The sequence below is a fragment of the Sturnira hondurensis genome, unplaced genomic scaffold (genome assembly GCF_014824575.4).
Source record: "Sturnira hondurensis isolate 20B ecotype Veracruz unplaced genomic scaffold, ASM1482457v3 Scaffold0023357, whole genome shotgun sequence".
NCBI classification, from domain to species: Eukaryota; Metazoa; Chordata; class Mammalia; order Chiroptera; family Phyllostomidae; genus Sturnira; species Sturnira hondurensis.
The window spans coordinates 3,467,218-3,492,724 of NW_028095988.1; the positions used below are offsets into that span (position 1 = coordinate 3,467,218).

General features: G+C 39.0%; 1 protein-coding gene and 1 non-coding gene across 2 annotated transcripts in view; one reads left to right on the forward strand and one right to left on the reverse strand.

Annotated features, from left to right (window-relative positions):
* Nucleotides 1-3,048: 3,048 nt before the first annotated feature.
* UBXN7 (UBX domain protein 7) overlaps nucleotides 3,049-25,507 on the forward strand; it is a 63,343-nt gene continuing 40,884 nt past the window's right edge. The window contains exons 1-2 of the mRNA XM_037037675.1: nucleotides 3,049-3,188; nucleotides 23,001-23,148. Of these exons, the coding sequence (XP_036893570.1) occupies nucleotides 3,116-3,188; nucleotides 23,001-23,148 (221 nt within the window). The 5' untranslated portion in view covers nucleotides 3,049-3,115. The remainder of the gene's footprint in view (nucleotides 3,189-23,000; nucleotides 23,149-25,507) is intronic.
* On the reverse strand, nucleotides 19,521-19,711 carry LOC118980985 (U2 spliceosomal RNA). The gene has a single exon (XR_005065242.1). It is a non-coding gene; the product is annotated as a U2 spliceosomal RNA (small nuclear RNA).

The following is a 25,507-nucleotide window of genomic DNA, read 5'->3' on the forward strand; positions in this document are numbered from 1 at the left end:
CTTCAATTTTTCATTATTCAAAGTATAATATTTTTTCAGTTTAATGTCTTTTCTGACAATAATCCATGTTTTTATTTATTTATTTATTTGTCTTTAGAGGGGAAGGGAAGGAGAGAGGGAGAGAAATATCAATGCATGGTTGCCTTTCGTGTGTCCCCTGCTGGGAACTGGCCTGCAACCCATGCATGTGCCCTGACTGGGAATCAAACCGCAATACTCTGGTTCGCAGGCCTGCACTCAATCCACTGAGCTACACCAGCCAAGGCCTAATTCATGTTTTTTAAATGTATTTCCCATGATCTAGGGTAGGGTATTTATTTAAATATATTTCTTTGTTACTCTAAAGGCTTTTATGTATTTTTATTAATCCAAAAAATCTTTTCATGGCTTTATTATTAATTTCTAACCTCATTTTCTTTTAGCTTATTTTTTAATTTCTAAAAAAAAAACATGTTTCCAGAGTTGCAGATGCCAGTCTTTATCATTTTTTACAAGATTAATCTAAAAATCATACCACATATTTTTAAATTTTAAGACCTTGGAAATAAACCTACAGGTCTCATTGTTAGTTTATCCATTTAATATGGGTGCAGTGATAACTTCATCTAGTTTTTGTAGTCAGTGGTATAATACCATTTTATTTGGAGCCTGATTTTGCATGGTTGGCTATAGTAACACAGTTTGTGGCATTAGAGCCTTTAGGAAAGAAGAGATTACACTGCTTTTTGCCCTGGTTTCCCCCTCTTTTTGCATCTCTGTGTCAACGTGAACCTAACAGCTTCCCAAATCCATGACTGGTCCCTGGGATTCCTAAACCCACTGCAGCAACCTGAAAGTTGGTGCCAGGGTCTACCTTTGTCATTTAACTGACAATGCTCTTGATCAAGAGTCTGCTTTTTTATATACCAATATATCTTCCTGAAACTACTAACCCTAGTCACTTGATTTGATTTGGTTATCTCTTTTTCACCCCCACAGCACATTTACAGACTCTTAAGATAAGTCCAGATGACTTATCCCCGCTTTTACTGTGCCATTTTCCTATGTAGATGCAAAATATGTGAGTGGGGGTGGGAGGCTAGAATCTAAATTGACTCTCTTTAACTTCATTCTCAAGGTGGGGGATCATCAGATTTGAGTGCACCCCATAACTGTTTTTTCAAATGCTTAAAATTAAAACAAAATTAAAAAATATAAATATTTCAAATTATGTAAGTAAAAATACTATTACCTTTGCTTAAAAATAAAGGATAAAAACAAAAGGGACTTCTTCAAAATAAAAAGCTTCTGCACATCTAAAGAAAACATTAGCAAAATGAAAAGGGAACCAACCGTATGGGAAAGTATATTTGCCAATAATACCTTGGACAAGGGTTTGAGCTCCAAAATACATAAAGAATTCACACAACTCCACTCCACGAAGAAAAACAATCCAATTAAAATGGGCAAAGGACCCAAACAGATACATTTCCAAGGAGGACATACAGAGAGCCCAGAGACATATGAAAGGATGCTCAGCATCACTAGCCATCAGAGAGGTGCAAATTAAAACCACAGTGAGATACCACTTCACAACAGTCAGAATGGCCATCAAAACCAAAACAAACAGTAAGTGCTAGAGAGGTTGTGGAGAAAAGAGAACCCTGGTACACTGTGGGAATGCAAACTGGTGCAGCCACTGTGGAAAACAGTATGGAATTTCCTCAGAAAACTAAAAATGGATCTGCCTTTTGACCCAGCAATTCCACTGCTAGGATTATATCCTAAGAACCCTGAAACACCAATCCAAAAGAACCTATGTACCCCAATGTTCATAGAGCACAATTTACAATGGCCAAATGCTGGAAGCAACCTAAGTGCCCATCAGTAGATGAATGGATCAAAAAATGATGGTACATTTACACAATGGAATACTATGCAGCAGAAGGAGCTCCTACCCTTTGCAACAGCATGGATAGATCTGGAGAGTATTATGCTAAGTGAAATAAGCTAGATAGTGAAAGACAAATACCATATAATCTCACTTTAAGTGGAACCTAATCAACAAAACAAACAAACAATCAACAAAACAAAATAAAACAATACATCTCTGGATGTCTCATCCAGAGACACTGAAATAAAGAGCAAACTGACAGTGACCAGAGGGGAGGTGGGAGGGGATGGGGAGTGGGGCATGGGGGAAAAGTGAAGGGTCCTCAAGAAACATGTATAAAGGACAGATGGACGAAGCCAAAGGGGGTAGAAAAAATAAAATTATGTAAGTAAAATAATAATATTACCTTTGCTTAAAAATAAAGGATAAAAGCCCCCTCAAATTCCCCTTTCACCATCCTCCTATAGCCTTCCTTTCTAGAGGTATCCGTTATCGTTTGAAGACACCTTTCCAGTACCCTTTCTATACATTTCTTTACTGTATATACATATACACATTTTCTTTATACATAAATGGCACCTCCTCAAATTTTGTGAGTGAGAAAACTAAGTGAAATCTTGAGGGGAGGCATATTCTGACAAATCATCTGAAAGACAGTGGATTAAACAACAGTTCATTAAAACCTACCATGTATCACATTCTGCACCCAGTGCTTTATTGGCACTAAAGATTCTGGTACTTTACTTCTGTTGGATGGGTTACCACACTAGGTTATCTAGCAATTAGTCTAGAGATTGGGAAGCAGGTGCAAAAGTCGCTTCATTATGGTGCAACTATGTAGAATTTTGTATTTTGATGGGAGCTACAAGAAACCTAGCAGAGCTGCAAAAAGAAAAAAATACCTATCAGCGGTAGTTCTTAAACGTAAAGAACCTACTACCTACCGAGCCCGAAGTTTCCTTCGGAAATCGGAAACCGAATGGCATTGGAGCCTGGAGGGCAGGGCACCAGAGGTTACAAAGAAGGATGAGGTCCCAGGGAGCAAGCGAACAGCCCACCAGGAAAAACCCGCTCTCGAACCGGTCTAGAAGCGCGCATGCGCGAATCGTCGCTGGGGGGCGGGCGAGGGGGCGGAGCTTGGGGTCAATGAGCCTGCGCAGACCGCGCGGCGAGGTGGGGGAGGGTGGTCCGTGTGAGTCTGTGTTGTTGTTCGGCGGCGGCGGCGGCTGCGGCGGCGGTAAGATGGCTGCCCACGGCGGCTCCGCGGCGTCCTCGGCGCTGAAGGGGTTAATTCAGCAGTTCACCGCCATCACCGGTAAGAGACGCGGTTACCGGAAGGTGGAGAGTGGGGTCTGGAGCGGGCGGCCGGTCTGCCCCGGGCCTCCCTTTACCTTCATGCATTACTCCCTCGGGCATTACCCACAGCTCCCGTCCTCTCTCCTGAGGAAGAGGCGACGACGGCGTCGGGTGTCCGGGTTCAGGCGGCAGACTGCACCCCCCTGCGCACCCCAAACCCTCGTTCTCGGTCTCCTTGTAGTATGGAGGGACACTCTCCACCTTCTGTCAGCCCAGATCCGGCCCGAGCCCATTCGCGCCCGTCGGCCCAGGGACCTGGGGGCGGGTGAGGTGGGGGGGCCGCACCCAGGCCACCGCCCTCCTTCATCATCTCTTCTTCGTGCATCGATGGGGTGCAGTGCATCACCTCACTACCTTCTTCCTATCTTCCTCGGCCTGGGCATTCTTCCCCTGTCCCTGGCCTGCTCTTCCTTTTTCTGGGCCCCTCGAAGCCTTCGCTGTGGCCCTGGCGTGTTCCGGCCCTCCCGCCTTAAACGCGAGGCTGGTGGGTTCGGGCAGCGCTTTGACGGATCCCGCGGGATAGGCCGCCAGAAATGGGGGGAGGGGTGCTGAGGAGTACCCTCAAGACTGAGATGTTAAGAGGAGAATTACGGGGACCCCCCCAATCTTAGTAGGGAAGGCCTGGAAGAATCCTGGATGTCGTGTCCCACCTCCCCATAATAAAACCATAGACTGAGACTATGGCGGCGGAGCCTTCTGCTGATAACATAGGGATGGCGGCAGAAACTTCTTGAGAGAAAACCAGTTTCTGGATGTCATGTCCTCCAAACCCTCGGTTTTTCTTTTTCTTTGGACTTCTGCGAAGGGCACATGCAGAACCTCTAACCGTCTGGAGGAAAGGCCCTAAGCCATTCTGTGAATTCTCTGACTTGCTTCTCTCTGATGGTGCTGAACTTTTTTTTGCATGAGTTATTAGAGGGCGGAGCAAATGATGTTCTCTGTGGAGTGATTTGAGAGAAGTGTACTCCATGTGCCGAGTGTAATTTTGCCGTTCTAGTTTGTCATTTTGGAAGGAGGTCAGAATGTTAGCTTTCTCCTATAGCAAATCTGTACCCTATCTGGTAATTTGTTAGATGCAGACGACAACAGTTCCACTGTTAATGTACGTAGTATTTGACGTGCAAGATCTGGTTAAGTAAAATTTTACATTGTTTTAACTACTGCAGGTTATATGAATATTTTATAATTAAAGCTAGTTTTATTTTTTGTGCTACAATAATATCTAGATGTTTGGTGCATTAGCTTCTGGGTACGAAGTTAGTAACATCACATCAAAGTTAGTAAAGTAAAATTTGTAATTGGGATGAGGAGTGGAATAACTTTTCTTAATATTTTTAAACTTTGGCGACTGGATTGTTGTTAAAGATCTAATGTATTTCCCAATGGCAAAGCAGATCGCTGTTATTGGGAAAATTAGAAAATTCTTGTGTTAATAATGATTATGTTTATATAGAAGAGTCTGTAGTGAATCAGATATTGAATATTATTAATCTCTTTTATTGAGTTTTTTTTAGAGGTGGTTTAAGATGCCATCAGTTTAATTTCAGTTTTTGTGCTAACTACCAGCCACCCCTTCAGGAACTAAGATTGTTTTAACCTCACATTGTTTCTTCTGGCACAACATTTTTATTAGATACAGACAAAACCCAGAGTCTGATGAGATAAAGTAACTCACTTACTTGCTTTAATTCTGTTTCTGTCTGCTAGTGTACACGACTTATTTCTTGGTCACAGGCCTTTCTATTTCTGAATCAAGTTGGAGACTCTCAGTGGACTATGGTATCTGAAAGTCTGCAAAGGGGAAAATACTGTAGATTGTTCTTAATATATTATGAATTTCTATTTTTCATTTTTGGGATTTTTTTTACAAGAAGTGATTAACTATTAGAAACATGATAGGCCTCATTAGTCTTTTTCATGTATCCTAAAAATAAAATTTGGGGTTGTGTCCACATGTATTTTAAATTTTAGTGTTTATGATAAAAGTGTATTTGATATTTATTTATGTATCCATTGTTTGGATGAATTAAACTGACCTAAAGAGCTTATACTCTGATTTCAAAACATTTTACCTGGATTTTACTTACTTGGAAGCTCAGCATTCTGGTAAAAGCAATGCATTTTTAAAAATGTGAGTCCTAACCTTTTTTGTGGCATTTAGAAATAGAATAGAAAATTCAAAGAGTTTTAAGTCTTCTTACTTAATAGAACAGATCTCTATATGATATATGAGTATGAAGTAATGAGTAATTTTTTAAAAAATTACGAAAAAGCTACCACAGCCCTGGCTGGCGTAGCTCAGTGGATTGAGCATGGGCCTGTAAACCAGACGATCGCGGTTCGATTCCCAGTCAGGCCACATGCCTGGGTTGCAGGCCAGTTCCCAGCAGGGGATGCAGGAGAAGCAACCATACATTGATGTTTCTCTTCCTCTCTCCTTTCCTTCCCCTCTAAAGATAAATAAATAAAATATATATTTTTAAAAAGCTACCACAACATGGAATACTTTTTAAAAATTCTCACTGGAGGATATGTTTGTTGACTTGAGGAGTGTTGAGGGGTAGAGAGAGAGGAAGAGAAAGAAAGAAAGAAACATTGATCTGAGCGACATTGATCAGTTGCCTCCTGCAAGCTCCCTAGTGGAGATCAAACCCACAACTTAGATGTGTGCCCTTAAAGGGGATGGAAAGGGAATTCTGTTACAGAATTCTGCAGCCTTTGGAGAATTGGTGGCCACTCCTCCAGCCAACCAAATCACATGGCCAGGGCATGTAATACTTTTGAAAAAAGGAAAAATTAATCCATTCTCATAACAATTATATATATTTTTATACTCACCTGAGGACATTTTCTTTTTCATTGCTTTTAGAGAGAGAGGAAAGGAGAGAGAAACATCTGTGAGAGAGAGAAGCATCGACTGCTTGCCTCCCACACATACACAGATGGGGATCAGGATCATAGCGCCCTGACTGGGGATCAAACCTGCAACCAGGCATGCGCCCCAACTGGGAATTGAACCTGCAGTTTTGGTTATGGGATGATGCTCCAACCAACTGAGCCACACTAGCCAGGGCCAGAACAATATTTTTTATTTTATATTTTCCAATTCTTGTTTACATATTTTTATTTTTTAAAATACATTGTGGATCATAGTATACATAATTTAGAATTCCAGATTATTTTTTAATATTTGTTTTTTTTCTCCTTTTTTTGTTATAGAATTCTGAAATTTTTAGTTGACATTATGTCAGAAATATTTTTTCCATGCTCAAAGCCTTTAATAAGCAGGTAGACAAGGGAAGTGATGGGTTTTTGAAGTAATAACATTGAGAAGTTATATACCTTTACCATGGATGCTGTTAGAATCATTTGAAGTTGCATAAAAAACCAGTCTTGTTACTTTGTAGTCTACTACATTTTATGTTACTATTTGATCTCCCTTGATGTTCATCATATATGGCCTTGAAAGACTGCTGATAATGCAATATACAGATCCTGTATCATAGAAATGTGCATTTGAGAAGCTGTATGATCTTATTAACCAGTGTCACTCCAATAAATTTAAATTATGTAAATTTTTAAAACTCGAAAGTCATTTATAAGAAAGGTCATATCAATTCCCAAAATATGAAGAAAGAATATGCTACTGGGTCTAAAGGTAATTCCATAAATACAATTTTTAAAAAATGTTTTAAACTAAAAAAAATGTTTAAAACTATGACATGACCCATAAACAGCAACTTGGGCTGACATCTAGCCATACATATACAAAATACACAGATGTAGTCAGAATAATTATTGAAATAAGAGATACATAGACGCTAGAATTGGTAAAAATAGTCATTCAGGAGGTAAGGACAAATTGTGAGGGAATAGAGAGAATAGAGAGTACTCTGAGAAGACAAGAGCTTGCTAGTATAGGATTCCAAAGTTTTGTGCATAGAAGGCATTCATATACTTTTTTAAAAATATATTTTATTTATTTATCTTTAGAGGGGAAGGGAAGGAGAGAGGAAGGAAACATCAATGTGTGGTTGCTTCTCATGCATCCCCTGCAGGGAACTGGCCCCTGATGGAAACTGGCCTGCAACCCAAGCACGTGCCCTGACTGGGAATCGAACCGTGATCGCCTGGTTCATAGGCCCGCGCTCAATCCACTGAGCTACACCAGCCAGGGCTGGCATTTATATACTTAATGAGAGTATAGTACCTCAGTTGTAAAAGAGACCTTAGTTTAATATTTCTCTAAAGTTGTTGAATGAATGCATATTTGTTATATAAATTAGAAACTGGTGTGTGTGGTATTTGTTTTTTTGGCTGATTTCCATTCATAGCCTTTTTTTATAATACATTTCTCTTGGGTTAGTATTAAAATATGTTCAAGTTCTCTGTCAGGAAAGGTGGTTGCAAGTGTCTAGATATCAAAAGAAAACTTTTGGAATTTTAAGGACTGTTTTAAAAGGTGGTAATGATGTTTGAACAGAAATTTAGGGAGGTAATAATTTTTTTTTAGTTTGAATGGAATCTTAATAATGCATTCAGTATTTACTGATAGATTGCTATGTGCCAGGTATTCAAATCCAGGAGATAATGCCATGAGCAGGACAGGGTGTAATCCTCAAAAGTTTGGAGTTTAATGTGAATACAGCCACATATATCGATATTGTGATACAGTAGGAAGATGTATTACAGAGGTCAAGAAAGGCTTCTCTGACCAGAAGAAATAATTTCTTAGCTAAAACCTAGAGGAGAAATGTTTCTAGCAGGAGGGACATGTGGGATGGCCTGGAGGAAGTAGGGACAGACACACCCATACAGAGACAAGAAAACAAAGACAATAGGTTTAGGGAATTGATCATTTCAAATGAATAGAGCATAGTTAGTGGGAGATGAAATACATAGAGCTGATTAGATTGAGTGTCAGATTAGGAAGGGCCTTATAACCCAAGTTAAAAAAATCTTGAATTTATTCCGAGTGTAGTGGGAATCAGTGAAGTTTTAATTAGGGAAGTGACGTTCAGTAATCAGATTTGGATTTTTTAGAAAAAGCTACTTGGCCATAGTGGAGAAGAGGTAGACATGGTGATCAATAGAAGACTGTTGTATTAGTCCAGGAAAGATAGCTGGTGTCCTGAAATAACTCAGTGGCAGAGAAGTGGGCTCTGAAACACATGGGAAGAAGTTAGAGGAGTCAGAACCAAGTTTAGGATTCTGTTCTGGACATCTAGGTACATAATGCTGCTATATGTGAAGGTGTGGGGTAGTAGAAGTTTGGTTGGGGAGAAGATGGTTAATTCAGTGTTAGGTTAGTTTTTGCCTGTGGGACTTCTAATTAGAGCTGTTTGATAAGCATATAAATATTTGGGTCTGGAAGGAGGAGTGACATCTGAGGAGTCAGTCATATTGGTGGCTGTTGAAACTTTAAAAGTGGGTGACAGCTTGCCAGGAAGTGTCATGTGAGAAAATACAAGGCTCCAGAACACAAAGCTGAAGGAACACTAACATCTGACAGACTGCAAAGATAAACCAAAGATGGAGGAGGAAACCCAGGAGAGTGTGATAGTACTTCCAACATCAACAGTACAGAACTACCTCAAATATGTAGGCACTTTAGGAAGCCAGAAATCATTGAATATTCATATATATGCAAGGGTTTTTTAGGGGGGTTAGAGCTTAATGGTTTCTTAGAAACCATTATTACTCATTTTTTGAGTTAATCAAATGAGAAATTAAAGACCCAGAGAAGAAAAGTGACTTAGGTTAGTCCTTCTCAACTTTGTATGTAGGAAAGGACCTTTTAAAAAAAATTCGAGGCCCTATCTGGGTAGCTCAGTCAGTTAGAGCACTGTCCTGCTACACCAAAGTTTTGGGTTGGATCCCAGGTCAGGGCACATACGATAATCAACCAGTGAACGCATGAATAAGTGGAATAAATCAGTGTTTTTTTTTTTTTCTCTCCCTTCTTCTCTTTCTAAAAACCAATCAATAAAAAATTTTTAAACATTCAATCTTAATATACCAAAACTTTAGTAAAAAACAATTAAAATTAATTGCCTGAAAATGAAATAAAAATAACAATATAAATATAAGCCCAAATCTTTAAAAATTAAGGTATAATGTACATACAATAAAATCTCCTCTTTTCAGTGTATACTTACAAGTTTTGATGAGCACGTACAATCATGTAACCACAGATGTACAACAGTTCTATCATTCTCAAAAAATTCCTCCTACCCCTTTGTAGTCAGTTCCTCTCCCCACGTGTAGCCTAATCTTTTGGTCTGTTAATAGTTTTTCTTTTCCAGATGTGATATAAATGAAACACAGTATTTAATCTTTTGAGTCTGATTTCTTTTTTTTAAATATATATTTTTTAAGATTTTATTTATTTATTTTTTAGAAAGAGGAGAAGGGAAGGAGAAAGAGAGTTAGAGAAACATGAATGTGTGGTTGCCACTCACGTGGCCCCCACTGGGGACCTGGCCCACAACCCAGGCATGTGCCCTGACCGGGAATCGAACCAGCGACCCTTTGGTTTGCAGCCCGCACTCAATCCACTGAGCTACACCAGCCAGGGCTGAGTCTGATTTCTTTCACTTAGCAGAGTGTATTTGAAATTCATTCATGTTGTTGTTGTATGAGTAATTCTTTTTATTGGTGAATAGTATACTATGTTTGTTTATCTGTTCATTAAATGATTGGCTAATTGTGTTGTTTCCACTCTGGGGAATTATAAATAAAGCTGCTAAAAATATTAGTGTATAAGCTTGTTTTGTCTCCCTTTGGATAAGTACATATGAATGGGATTATTGGATCATAAAATAGGTGTGTAACTAAGAAATTGCCAGTTTTCCAAAGTCACTACTGTTTTGCATTTCCATCAGCAGTGTATGAGAATTCCATTTGTCTGTTTGGTATTTAAATTTTTTGTGGCTACTTTAATAGGTGTGTAATGGTATGGCACATTGTGGTTTTAATTTGCATTTCCCTAGTGATTAATGATATTGGTCATTTTTTCATATGATAATTTGCCATCCATAAATCTTTCAAGCCTCAACTTTTTATTATTAGATTCAACACACATAAAGTTACTGTCAGATTGCTGTAAAACTGTCTAAATTCTTACACTGGAATTTTTATTTTTATCTTGTCATGGGCCAGTAATGGATAGCTGTTCTGCACTGGTCTAGTTCAAGGTAGAATAGGGACTAGAACACTGGTGTCTTTACTCCCAGGCCCTTGCATTTTCCTCCATGTTACTACTTAACCTCTCTATAGGCTCCTTTTGTTGGTCTAACAAAAAGTAGGTTTGTTTAACTGGTCATTTCATTCCCCTAAATTATCATTTCATTCCTTTGGTACTTAACAAATTTAGTTTTCTACATACACGGTTTTGTTTTCTTTTAATGTCTATTATGGATGTTTAACAACTGCAGAATGGGAGACTGATGAGAAGGTTAAACTTTCACGTTTTCTCTTAAAACTCTCACCCACTCCCATTTCTTTAATGGGCGGTCTAGTTTATTGTGTTACTATTTCTGGGGGAAATGTAGGGACACAAAAAAGTAACTTCTTTGTGTCCCTATCATTTCTGTGCTCTATCCCTCTGGGTCAGGAAGGATTCTGTAAAGGGATTTTTTTTCCCTTCCTTTCCAATTTCTGTGACTGCCATACTTTGGTTCCTTGATAGTAGGTGAAGAGACTATCCTTTTGCTATTCAAAGTAGTGTAGAGACTAGGCATGAGGTACTACTAAATATTGGTTCTTCCTTCCAGTTGTGGTGGAGACATGGTCTTTATTACAGGTTTTGGGCTATCTTTTGGGCTGTTTTTTTTTTTTAAAGATTTTATTTATTTATCTTTAGAGAGGAAGGGAAGGAGAGAAGGAGAGAAACATCAATGTATGGTTGCCTTTCATGAGTTCCCTGCTGGGAACTGGCCTGCAACCCATGCATGTGCCCTGACTGGGAATCGAACCGTGATCATGTGGTTCGCAGGCCCGCGCTCAATCCACTGAGCTACACCAGCCAGGTCTTTTGGGCTGTTTGATCACCAATCAAGTGACATAAAAGAATCAGCCAAACAAGTGAAATAACAAATCGATGTTTCTGTCTCTGTCTGTTTTTCTCTTTCTGTCCCTTCCTCCCTCCCTCTCCTTTTTCTCTCTCTCAAATCAGTATATAAAAATAAAAATGCTAAGGTCTAATGTGATGGTATCAGGATGTGTGGGGGCTTTTGGGAGGTGATTAGGTTATGAGGATAGCGCTCACATGAGCTCTATTCAGTGTCCTTAAAAAAGAGCTCCCAGAGAGTTGTCTTGTCCCTCATGCCATGTGAGAACACAGTGAGAAGATGGCTGGCTGTGAAGCAGGAAGGGGCCTGTACCATACACCAAATCTGGACTCCCCAGCCTCCATAACTGTGAAAAATACATGTTTGATGTCCTAACTACCAAGTTTATGGTATTTTTATTATAGCAGCCTGAACAAACTAAGAACATTGGGTTAGATTAAGGTGTCCTGTTGCTACCTATAGTATTGGGACCTCAAAATAAGCCCATTTAAGGAAGTTTTCAGGTAGTTTAAATCTGCAAACTTAGTTTGTTAGTCCCCACCCCTTAGACAGATATGTTCTTTTTAATATAATAAGAGAGAAGTTCAAATTTTTTCAGCCGACCCATCAAAAATTATTACCTCTTAGAATATAGATGAAACTTGTAACTGTCGTTGTTCCTTTCCCCTATATCACTTAGACTTCCTTTTCCTCTGTCTTGTCAGTTAACCTTCACTTCCTCATATTCCTCTGTTTAGCTGAGTGGGAGTATTACTGATCTTTTGGAAAGGACACTTTTTGTTGTGTAGGACTGTTCCATCCATTGCAGAAGATTCTGTGCTTATATTAGTTTTCTGGGGCTGCTGTAACAAACTGCATTACTTAACACACGTTCACTCATAGTTCTGGTAGCTAGAAGTCTATAATGAGGACATGTGCAGTCTTTGGGGGAGGGTGGTCAGTTTTCAAACCAATACAGCACCCCCAGCTTCTTTCCACTGAATGCTAGTAGTACCCCCATCCCTAATTCATGAAACACCAAAAATGGTCTTTCAGTTTGTATTTAATTACCTAACATAAAGTTGGTTATTGTGATATGTGAGCTCCTCCTTTTCTTTGTTGACCTTAAAAATAAAATGGTTATTTTACCAACAAATATTGGTTTATTTGGGAACAGCAAAGAATTGCAATTTGGGACAAGCAAGTTATAGCAAAGCCACAGGCAAGTCCAACAAACAAAGGAGAGGAAAGTTATGGAGAAAAAGGAGAAAGATGGGAGGGTTGTTTTGAAAGTCCATTGGAAAAAACTAATTAATAGTTCAGGGAGATGACAGTTCAAGGACATGAAAGTTTTTCATTCCTTGAATGAAGAGTTGCTGTGATAATCTATTTCTTGTAGGAGATGCAATGTACATCTTTTCTTGTTGGGTCTATAATTCATTGTTTCCTGTTGAAGATTTCTTTTATTGGGGTCTGTAATTGAATTTTTCCTGTAATTGTCATGGAGTGGAACTGTGTGAGAGCTCCCCATTTTAGCCTCCCAATTCCATTTTAGTGAGGCTTCCCTTTATTAATTTTTATACCCTCAAAAAGTTTGTATTCTTGAGGTTACATTTTTTTAAAACTTTTATTTATTTTTAGTGAGAGGGTAAGGGAGGAAGAGAGGGAGAGAAAAACATCAATATGTGAGATAAACATCAATTGGTTGCCTCTAGCACACCCCCAACTGGGGACCTGGCCCACAGTTTAATTTAATATACCATATGTAGCCTCTTTAAAGGAAAAAAAGCAATCCTGGTACTGTGTAAATTAAATTACCATATACTAGGTCTGTCCAGAAAGTATCCAGCTACGCAATATGAAAAAATAGAGACATTTCTTGAAGAAGATAAACAATATAAGAAACATTGTACATAGGACAGTAACACCGCAGCCCTCTTCAAAGTAGGCACCTTGGGACCTCACACAGTTCTCCCAGTCACCATCAGCTGCATGTCATATTTTCCTGAATCTGCTCAATGGTCTAAAATCTCTTCCTTTTCAAAGGTGATTTTAGTTTCGGGAAAACCAGAAGTTGCAGAGTGCCAAATCTGGGCTGTAGTGGGAGCTGAGTCACCTGGGTGATTTGATGTTTTGCCAAAAAACTCTGCACGAGATGTGATGCATGAGTGGGTGCATTATCACGATAAAGCTGCTAATCACTAATTGCCCATAGCTGCAGCCTTCTGAATCATCCAAATGGTTTCTGTGGAGGAATGTTCAAGCCTAATGCAAAATTAGGTACAGATTTGTTGCTTTACTTGGTCAGTCATTTTGAATGCAATGGCCGCACAGTACACATGCTCACTCAATGATGACTACTGCCCCCACTGACTATTACAGTGAAGTTGTCATTGTTCATGCACATGTATTCCAGTCCACTTTCCTTGGCTGCCAGGTTACATCGATATCGTGCAAACCGTCCTTGTTATATTAACAATGGTTGGACATTTTCTGGATTTCTATACCCAGATATAAGGCAAACCCTAAATAAAAGGTGATTATTTGTCCAATTCCCCAGAAAAGATTTTTTGGCTAACACAAATATGCAAATTTTCTAGAGATTTAAGTGAAATGCACCAATGTGTTTTTTCAAATATTTTTTATCAATTTAATATTAAATCATAGTAGTACATATTAATGATATTCTACTCATATTTCATGAAATTAATTTGTTCACTAGCATCATAGGTATATGTCTTTTTCAGATATCTGACAAAGCTATAGCTCCTGTGTCATCTGACAGTTCTTTGGAGCCTGTGATTTTCATTTTACATTGAGCTATAGCACTTTGAAAATTTGTATGTGATGCTCTTGTTGGAAATTTTATCTTAACTCCATTTATTCTAAGCACCCATTTGCTGTTTGTGATTTTTATAATATAACCATAGTACTTTATAAATGAAATTTAAAACATGAATATTGCATACAGGGTAAAATTCAAAGGATANCATCATAGGTATATGTCTTTTCAGATATCTGACAAAGCTATAGCTCCTGTGTCATCTGACAGTTCTTTGGAGCCTGTGATTTTCATTTTACATTGAGCTATAGCACTTCTAAAATTTGTATGCGATGCTCTTGTTGGAAATTTTATCTTAACTCCATTTATTCTAAGCACCCATTTGCTGTTTGTGATTTTTATAATATAACCATAGTACTTTATAAATGAAATTTAAAACACGAATATTGCATACAGGGTAAAATTCAAAGGATATAGAAGAGTTGTTTTGACTGAAGCCTGACCCTTCCCTGGTGAGCTGAAAATACTATGAGGTAGCTCTAAGTCAGTTTATTAGACACTGATCACAGGGAAGCATACCTGCTAGATATTGGGGATACCAAGACAAAAACCAGTCCTTGTGTTAGAATTCATGGACATGGACAACAATGTGGTGATTGTCGGGGATGGGGTGAGATGGGAGAGAGTATAGGTGATAGAAAAAATTAAATGAAATCAAATTAAGTTAAATAACACTTCTGGCCAAGATGGAGGCATAGGTAGACATACTGTGCCTCCTGCACAACCAAAATAAGGATAACAACAATTTAGAAACAAAATAAGAACCAGTACTGACAGAAAATTGAACTGTATAGAAGTCCAACAACCAAGGAGTTAAAGAAGCAGCATTCAGCCAGACCAGTAGGAGGGACAGAGTCAGGCGGCTGGGCAGAGGGGGATCGGCCAAAAAAAAAAAGCAATTGCATGTGGACCCAGTAAGGCTGCGAATTGTGGAGGGGCTGGGCGCACATTCGTGTGCAGATAAACCAGGTGAAACTGGGGAGGGAGACAGACCTCGTAACCCAGGGTCCCCAAGGGGAAATAAAGCCTCAAGACACTGATTAAAAACACCTGTGGGGGTTGAGGTGGCAGGAGAAACTCTCAGCTTCACAGGAGAGTTTGTTGGAGACACCCACGGGGTCCTAGAACGTATACAAACCCACCCACTCAGGAATCAGCACCAGAAAGGCCCAGTTTGCTTGGGGGAAGCAGCGGAAGTGACTGAAATCTGGCAGAGAGTGGAGCAAGCACCATTGTTCCCTCTTGGACCCCTGTCCCAGTGTCACAAGGAGTGACATGGGTTGCTTTGCCTGGACGAACACCCAAGGCTCCGCCCCTCACTACATAACAGGTGTGTCAGGACAAAAAAAATGGGCGAAACGAACAGATCAAAGCTCCAAAAAAATACAACTAAGCAATGAAGAGATAGCCAACTTATCAGATGTGCAACTCAAAGCACTGGTGATCAGGAAGCTCACAGAACTGGTCGATTTTGTTTACAAATTAGATGAAAAAATGAAGGCTACACTAAGTGAAATGAAGCAAAATGAACAGGGAACCAATAGTGATGGGAAGAAAACTGGGACTCAAATCAATCTTGTGGACCAGAAGGACGAAACAACCAAACACAAAAGAAGGAAGAAACAAGAATTCAAGCTAGCCCTGGCTGGTGTAGCTCAGTGGATTGAGTGCGGGCCTGCGAACCAGACGATCGCGGTTCGATTTCCAGTCAGGGCACATGCCTGGGTTGCAGGCCGGTTCCTTGCAGGCCAACTACCAGCAGGGGATGCACGAAAGGCAACCATACATCGATGTTTCTCTCCCTTTCTCCTTCCCCTCTAAATATAAATAAATAAATAAATAAATCTTTATAAAAAAAAAAGAATTCAAAAAAATGAGCAGAGGCTTAGGAACCCCCAGGACATCTTTAAACATTCCAACATCTGAATTACAGAGGAGAAGAGGAAGAGCAACAAGTGAAAAAGATATTTGAATATATAATAAAGGAGAATGTCCCTAGTCTGGCAAAGGAAATAGACGTCCAGGAAGCTCAAAAAGTCCAAAAAAATTGGACCCAAGGAGAGGAATACATCAAGGCACATCAGAATTACATTAGCCAAGATGAAAATGAAGGAGAGAATTCTAGAAGCAGCAAGAGATAAGGGGACAGTCACCTACAAAGGACTTCCCATCAGACTGTCAGCGGATTTCTCAAAAGAGACCTTACAGGCAAGAAGGGGCTGGAAAGAAGTATCCCAAGTCATGAAATTCAAAGACCTACATCCAAGATTGCTCTGTCCAGCAAAACTTTCATTTAGAATGGAAGGGCAGATAAAGTGCTTCTCAGATAATGTCAAATTCAAGGAGTTCATCATCACCAAGCCCTTATTATAGGAAATGTTAAAGGGATTTATCTGAGAAAAAGAAGATAAGAAACATGTCCATAAAATGACAGCAAACTCACAATTATTAGTAATCACGCCTAAAACAAAAAAACGAAAACAAACCAAGCAAACAATAGAAAAGGAGCAGAGCTACAAAAATGGAGACCATATGGAGGGTTATCAACAGGGGAGTTGGGGGGGGAGGTACAGAGAATAAGTAGCATAGAAGGTAGGTAGAAAATAGACAGGGGGAGGGTAAGAATAGTATGGGAAATGTAGAAGCCAAAGAACTTACAAGTATGATACATGGACATGAACTAAAAAGGGGGAATGTGGGTGGGAGGTAGGTGTGCAGGGTGGAGGGGAGTGAAGGGAGGGAAATGGGACAACTGTAATAGCATAGTCAATGAAATATATATTTTTTAAAAAGTAATACCTCCTTCTCTTAGGGGTTTTCCCAGGTTCCAGTGAATTAACATGGTACATACATCTAGTATGTACTATATAAATTTTTTGTGAACTAAAATAAAGAAACATTTTGGCATTGTTTATTAAAAATTCATTAATTAAATACGAACTTCTCTTGGAAGAGCCAGAAAGTAAACCAACATTTATTGCTTAGTAGTATCAGAGGGTCGGAGTATTAGAGAGATAGGAATTGGGAAGTAGTGTAGAGAATACTAAGCAAACAAGTTGACACAGTAACACTTAGAGTGATTGTTGAGCATACATCCAGCAGCTGAAGTAGAAGAGAGGGATGAGGAAGATACGGATATTCCAAACGTGCAATTCACTGTGACTTTGCTAAATTGTATGGGATGGAGAAAAGGAGAGGCAAAGCCAAAGAGATAAGCTAAGACCCGATCACAAAGACTTTCCATATCTTAAGGACTTTGTAGGTGTCTGAAAGTCATTAAAGAATTTAAACTGGGGTGTGATACAGTCAGACATGTATTTTGGAACATAACCACAGCAGCCAGGTGGAAGATAGAATGATCAGTTAGGAACCTACTGTAGTAATCTAAGTAAGACATATTAAGAGCTTGCTGTAAAGCCTTGGAGATAGTAGTAGAGAAAACACATAGAGATGTTAAGAGTAGAGTTAGCACTTCTCTTTCTGGCAGTATGGCTAAACTAGAGAGGAATCATAGATAACCCTCTTGCTGCGAAAAAATCCTGAATAAAATAGGTATTAAATTTTTATTCCATAATGTATCATTGGGCTGGCAAAAAAGTAGCACTACATAGAGACTAAAAATGAAATGAAATTGGAAATGCAGATATTGGCTAGATTTAAAGCAAGCCTTTATCTTGGTGGAATCCACCTGAACTGGATTGAGTTGACCTCTTTTGACAGTGTGATAGGGCAGAAGAAACAGGAAACAAAGCCTGTGGCCCTCCTAAGGAGAGCAGTCTGAAAGAAGATCTCTGCCCCTTTATAAAGCTGACTTTATTGTTTAACCTTGGTAGTTGGAGAGTGGCAGAAGAGATCTTCATTGAGAATTTATAACATTTCATACAGGGTCACATTTCCCATGTGGTCTTGTAAAACTTCAAGTCAAGAATGTATTTGAAATGGTCCCTGTTTGCTAGTGCTCACAGTTGTCTTACAAAATCTATCAAATCATATCCTGAAAAATCCTTCAACCCAAAATTCAAAAATCTACAGATTAAAATTCTAAGACACATGTGATCTCACTCAGAAAAATGACAAAATGCATGAAAAACCATGCCACAGTAAGCAAGAGCCAGCAGAAACAAGACAGTGGTCCCCTAGAGATTGTAGAAAGTTTACGCTTTGTCTTAGTAACTCCAGTAAGTGTAATTAATATTGAAGTATGAGTATGAAGTGTAAGGGTCTCTGAATCATGATCAAGCAGATTAGAAAAAAATAAAAAATAGAACTTCTAAGTATGCAAATTAACAAATTAAAAATCAGTGAGCAGATAAAAGTCAGATGAGCCCTGCCTAGAGTGAAGAGTTGTAACATATGTCTAATTGGAGTTTTGGAAGGAAATAAGTGTGACTGGAGGAGTAAAGTCATTGTTAAGTAGGATAGGCTGAGAATTTTTCAGAATTGCTAAAAGATAACAGTTCTTACCTGGCTGGGTGGCTCAGTTGGCTGGAGTGTTGTCCCTGTACACCAAAAGGTTGTGTGTTCAGTGACCAGTTGGTGCACGGTATGGGAAGCCACTGTTTCTCTCTTACATCGATTTTTTTCCTCCCTCTTTCCCTTCCTGTCTCTCTAAAATTAACAAAAAAACATATCCTCTGGTGAGTATTTAAAAAACCCCCAAAAAGTCCCTGACCAGTGTGGCTCAGTTGGACTTCATCCTGCAAAAGCTTGATTCCCAGTTTGATTCCCATTCAGGGCACATGCCTGGATTGCAGATTGGGTCCCCAGTTGGGTGTGTAGGAGAGGCAACTGATTGATGTTTCTTGCCCTTTCTGTCTTCTTCCCTACCCCTCTCTTTAAAAATAAGTAAATAAAATTTTTAAAGAAAATAACAGTTCTCACATATAGTGGAAGTCCAGTGAATCCCAAGCCTTGACAAATTAGAGTGAAACTGCAGAAGACCAAAGACAGATCTTAAAAGCAACTGGAGAGAAACTGCAGATTGCTATACAAATGTTTTTTCTTAAACATCTGATTTCCTAGAAGCAACAGAAGCCAGAAGATACTGGAATGCTATCTTTAATGTACTGAGACAATAGCCTCAAAAAAAAAAAAGAACCATGTTACTGAATACCTCTTCCTCCTTCTGTCTCCCACCTTGCAAAACACACACACAACTAACAGACCTCAGTGAAGTAGATTATAAGGGACATCATTCAGGTACGAAGGAGTCATCCCAAATGGAAAGCCCATGCTACTTTTTAATGACCACAAAGTGTTTCATTAAGTAGATTCTGTAATTCAGATTCTACTGTTGAACATTTATGTTTTCAGTTTTTCATATTAAGTTATGAAGTTATACTGCATATATATGGACATGTTTTGTGTTATTTATTTATTTACTTATTTACTCATTTATTTTCAGTGCATTGTTCCCAGAAATACTGCAATATCATGTCAATGTATGCAGTGGATGGAGCAAGTCCCTATTCCATCTCCCAGCTCCAAATACCCATTTAATATAATGTCCTCAAATAGAGGATGTATCACATATTAAACTGATAAGAACAGACACTACACTTGATCTTAGCCAAAAGACTGAGAAGCAATATATACATGTATTATTTTATGTAGAAAAATAATAAAACAATAAGTCTTCCTTTGACTAGAAGCCTAAATTACTAGGTCAAAAAAGGAATGAGTATTTTTGTTCCTTTTTTAAAAAATACTTTTTATTGATTATGCCATTACAGTTGTCCAAGTCTCTGCCCTTCATTCCCCTCCACCCTGCACACCCCCTCCCCCACCATTCCCCCCCTTTAGTTTATGACCACCTGTCTCAAGTTCTTTAGATTCTATATTTCCCCTACTATTCTTGCTCTCCCCCTGTCTATTTTCCACCTACCGTCTATGCTGCTTATTCTCTGTACCTTCTCCCCCCTTCTCCTCCCACTCCCCTGTTGTTAACCCTTCATGTAATCTCCATTTCTATGGTTCTGCTCCTGATCTAGATGTCCTCTTAGTTTGCTTTTGTTTTAGGTGTGGTTGTTAATAACTGAGTTTGCTGTCCTTTCACTGTTCATCTTTTTTATCTTCTTTTTCTTAGATAAGTCCCTTTAACATTTCTAATAGTAAGGGCTTGGTGATGATGAACTCCTTGAACTTGACCTTATCTGAGAAGTACTTTATCTGCCCTTCCATTCTAAATGAAAGCTTTGCTGGATAGAGCAATCTTGGCTTTAGGTCTTTGGATTTCATGACTTGGAATCCTTCTTTCCAGCCCCTTCTTGCCTGTAAGTTCTCTTTTGAGAAATCCGCTGACAGTCTGATGGGTACTCCTTTGTAGGTGACTGTCCCCTTATCTCTTGCTGCTTCTAGGATTCTCTCCTTCATTTTCACCTTGGCTAATGTAATTATGATGCACCTTGGTGTGTTCCTTCTTGGATCCAACTTCTTTGGGACTCTCTGAGCTTTCTGGACTTCCTGGAAGTCTATATCCTTTGCCAGACTGGGGAAGTTCTCCTTTATTATTTGTTCAAATAAGTTTTCCACTCATGGCTGTTTCTTTTCCCCTTCTGGTACCCCTATAATTCAGATGTTGGAACATTTATTAAAGATGTCCTGGAGGTTCCTAAGCCTCTCCTCATTTTTTTTTTGAATTCTTGTTTCTTCATTCTTTTCTGTTTGGTCATTTTTTTCTTCCTTCTGGTCCACAAAATTGTTTTGAGTCCCAGTTTCCTTTCCATCACTATTGGTTTCCTGTGCATTTCCCTTCATTTCAATTAGTTTAGCCTTCATTTGTTCCTCTAATTTGTGACTAAAATCAACCAGTTCTGTGAGCATCCTGATCACCAGTGTTTTCAACTGTGCATCTGATAAATTGGCTATTTCTTGGTCGCTTAAAAGTATTGGCTCTGGGGCTTTGAGCTCTTTTTCTACTTGAGCCATAATGTTTTGGTCTTGTTGCACCTATTACGTTTGAGGGGCAGAGCCTTAGGTGTTCACCAGGGTAGGGCAACCAAGTGGCTGGGTTGTGACACTATATGTGGTGGCGGGGTCAGAGAGGGGCAATGGCATTTGTTCTGCTTTCTCTCAGATTTTGGTTCCCTCTGCTGCTTCCTGCAAGCAAACCAAGCCCCCCAGGTGCTGGCTCCCAGGTGTGTGGGCCTGTACACCCTCCTGGACCCTGTGGGTCTCTCCAACAAACTCTATGTGAACCTGGGAGCTTCTCCCGGCACCTCACGAAAGTTTCTCCAATTGGTGCTTTCAGGCTTTTACTCCCAGCGCTGGGGCCTTAGCCTGTGTGGTCTGTCTCACTGCTCGCTCCTGTACCTGTCTTATCTGCATGTGAATGTGTGACCGTGGTCAGCCAGCCACCTTGTGCCCCTACTGGGTCTGCCCGCCACCACCCCACACCTGGGATCCGCCAACTGCTGCCTGGGCTCCTGGGTGGGTCAGGCCACTTTTGCCTGCCCGACTCTGCTCCACCAGCGGCTGACTCTGTCCCTCTTACCAGTCTGGCTGAATGGTTTGTTGTTTTCGGACTTCTGTACAGTTTAATTTTCTGTGTTTTGGTTGCATTTTTGTTACTAAAATTTTGTTGTCCATAAACTTGGTTGTTCGAGGAAGCATAGTGTTTCCACCTACTCCTCCATCTTGGCCGGAAGTCCTATTTTTGTTTCTTGATACATTCTGTAAAATTGTTTTCCTAAAAGGCTTTGCTAATTTATATTGCATCTAACAAACTATGCTGGTATTACACATGCATAAATGTGTGATAGAGCAGTTTTTTAAAAAGTAGATTTTATTTATTTATTTTTAAAGGGGAAAAGAGGGAGAGAAACATCAATGTGTGGTTGCCACTTGTGTGCCCCCCCACTGGGGACCTGACCGGCAGGTGCCCTGACTGGGACTTGAACCAATGATCCTTTGGTTTGCAGGCCAATGGTCAATCCAGTGAACCACACCAGCCAGGGCTGATAGGGGCAGGTTTTTTTTTGTTTGATACTGGCAGTTTTAAATGATTAAGATTGACATTTCTTATGAGGTTTTTGACTTAGTTGTATCTTTGACAGAAATGTTCTGTCTCACTTCTCTCCTGGTGTTAAGGAAAATACTTTTTTAAGAATAGAAATGAAATGCATTGTTTCTAACAATTTCCAATTTTCTAGAATGTAGTCTTTCATTTTTCTTTATCTTTTTTTTTGCTTATTAACAAATACATAGTCCATTTAAAGAAAAGTCAGATAAATGCTTTATTTAGTTTTGTTTTATTATTGAAGGAAGACTACTATTTTAAAGCTGCTGCTTTTCCTCCTGTCTGGTGTGGTTCAGTGGATTGAGTGTTGGCTTGTGAACCAGAGAGTCACTGATTTGATTCTCTGCAGGGCAGATGTCTGGGTTGTGGGCCTCTCATGCACCTGTGTGTGGGGGCACCTCATGAGAGGCAGCCACACTGTTTCTCTCCCTCTCTTTCTCCTTCCCGTCTCCTCTCTCTAAAAACAAATAAATAAAATCTTTAAAGCTGTTACTTTTCTAGCTCATATATGTTCACAGTATAGCAGCAGTGCAGAAGTTTAAAGTTTTTTTAAAATCATTCATTTGTTAAATTGATTTTCTTAGAGGAAGAGAGAGAAAAACACTGATTTGTTGTTTCATTTAGTTTTGCATTCCTTGGCTGATTCTGTGTTTGTCCTGCCCTGACTGGGGATCAAACCCACAACCTTGGCGTATCAGGATGATACCAACTATGCTACTCAGCCAGGGCCTAAAGTCATTCACTCTTAAAGGGAAAATGTACTCATTTGCTTGGGAATTCTGTATTCTTATTAGAACTGAATATAAGAAGGTGTCTTTTTAAAATATTTTTCTTTTCTTTCCTTTTTTTTTTATATTTCAGGTGCAAGTGAAAGTGTAGGGAAACATATGCTTGAAGCCTGCAACAATAATCTGGAGATGGCAGTCACCATGTTTTTGGATGGTGGTGGAATCGCTGAAGAGCCCAGTACCAGTTCAGCAAGTGTCTCCACTGTTAGACCACACGCAGAGTATGAATTTATTTTTTCCTTTTTAAAAATGTTTTGTTTGTTTATTTATTTATTTATTTATTTAGGGCAGAGGGGAAGAGGAGGGAGAAACATCAATATGCAGTTGCCTCTCATGCACCCCACGCTGGGAACCTTCCTGAGTTGGCTAGCAACGCAGGCATGTGCCCTGACTGGGAATGGAACTGGTGACCCTTTGTTTTGCAGACCGGTGCTCCACACCAGCCAGGGCTGGATTTATTATTTCTTATTAGGAGCAACCTCCTGCCTAAATCAAGTAGTTGCATTTTTATCAGGTTAATTTTCTGTTTTTGAAGAAAATTGTAAGTTGAAAGTGTCTGAAAAAGTGTCAAATGGACATTTTTGTACTTACATGCTTTAAATTTACTAAGGCCCTGTCACATCTGTTACTTAATCCTCAAAAGAACCCTGTAGGATGGCCTTACCCACATTTTACAGATGAGGAAGTAGAGGCATAGTCATTTTCCCAAGGTACACAGCAATTAAATAGCAGATAGAAAAGTGAAGCCCAGTAATGATCAGATTCCCAATGCTAGCTTTTCTTACATTGTCCCATTTTTCATTGCCACGAAAAAAGATTTTTTAATTGATTTTAGAGAGAAAGAGGAAGAGAGAAAAATCAAGTAAGTTGTTTTACTTATTCATGCATTCATTAATTAAGTCTTGTATGTGTCCTGACCAGGGATTAAACTTGCAACCGTGCCATGAAAAATTTTTGAAAAATAATTGTAGTCCTTTATACCTTAGTTACATATAGTTAATTATTAGAAGCACTTTGAGCATATGGAATTGTACTGTATAGAGAATGGTAATAAGTGGTAAGCAGATTTGTTCTTTTTTGCCCTTTATATCTGATACCAATGAGAGTTTGAAATTAGTATCTTTTGGGCAAAGTTCCAGCAGTCTTTGGAAAATATTAGACATGAACATTACTCAAAGGAAAGTCATTGTTTTTGTTTAAAAAAAAATTAGCCTGGATGGTGTAGCTCAGTGGATTGAATGCCAGCCTGCAAACTCGGGGGTCACTGGTTTGATTCCCAATAGGGGCACTTACCTGGATTGCCGGTCAAGTCCCCAGTGGTGGGGCGGGGGGGTGTGGTGGAAGGCAGCCACACATTGATGTTTCTCTCCCCCTCTTCTTCCCTCCCTTCCCCTCTTTCTAAAAATAAATGAAAATCCTTAGAAAAATAAAATAAACCAAAACTTAAAAGGTTCTTAAATAATACTTTAATATTTATACTCCTTTGTCACTCATTGTTTTTAACATGAAATACAAAATAGAGGAATCCCCTTAAATAGGGATAGGCAAAAGACATGGATCTTATTTTTACTAAATTAGACATAGATGGAAGAGGCCAAATAACACTCAGGACACTCTGGCCTCTTTTATTGATATAGTTCCAGATTCTAGAGTAATAGTGTTTCTACATGAAGCATGAATTCCAGAGATCATTCTTAATATTTTGTGAAGTTTTTTCTTGTCACTGCTGGCCATGTATCTTGTTCTCCATCAACATAACATGTAAATCATGAAAACATGCTTTACTTTACAGAAATTTGAATAAAAGGTATTCAAAGCAGGTTTGGGAGAACCCATCTGTCCACACTATATAAAACATGTTTTTTTAATTGTTTAAAAGTAGTTTTTATATGTGAATAGCTTTCCCTACTGAATTCCATTATAATTTTTAAAAATATTTTATTTTTTTATTTTTAGAGAGAGGGGAAGGGAAGAGAAGGAGAGAAACATCAATTTGAGAGAAACATCGATTGGTTATCTCTCGCACTCACCTCAACTGGGGACAGAACCTGAAACCCAGGCGTGTGCCCTGACTGGGAATCAATCCCACAACCTTTCTCTTTGTGGGATGACGGTCAGCCAACTGAGCTACAGCACTCAGGGCCTGAATTACATTATAATTTGACTTAGATTATTTGTATTATTAATTGGTTAACATTTGATTGTGGCTCCTAATTTTTAAATTATAATTTTCACTCTTTACAGTTTACCTTTTCCATTTCTTTTTTCCATCTTGGGAGGTAGTTAAAACTCTTGGAAAAGATACCCTCAAATATGTACTAATCACTTCTTTCTCTATAGGGACTACTACTGATTGAGATAATTATATATAAATGTAAAAATGAGGTATACCAATAATGGAAATATTTATTTAGGTAAAAGATATCTTTTAGAATCTTGCTTTTCTTAAGTTAATGGGCCTGTTTTTCTTTGATGAAAGAGGATTGATAGAGCTTCCTCTTACAGACACATTGTCTTTTCAGATTATTAAAATTCTTTGTCTAAGCAGTGACTGGACTGATACCTAGTAGGAAAGAATAC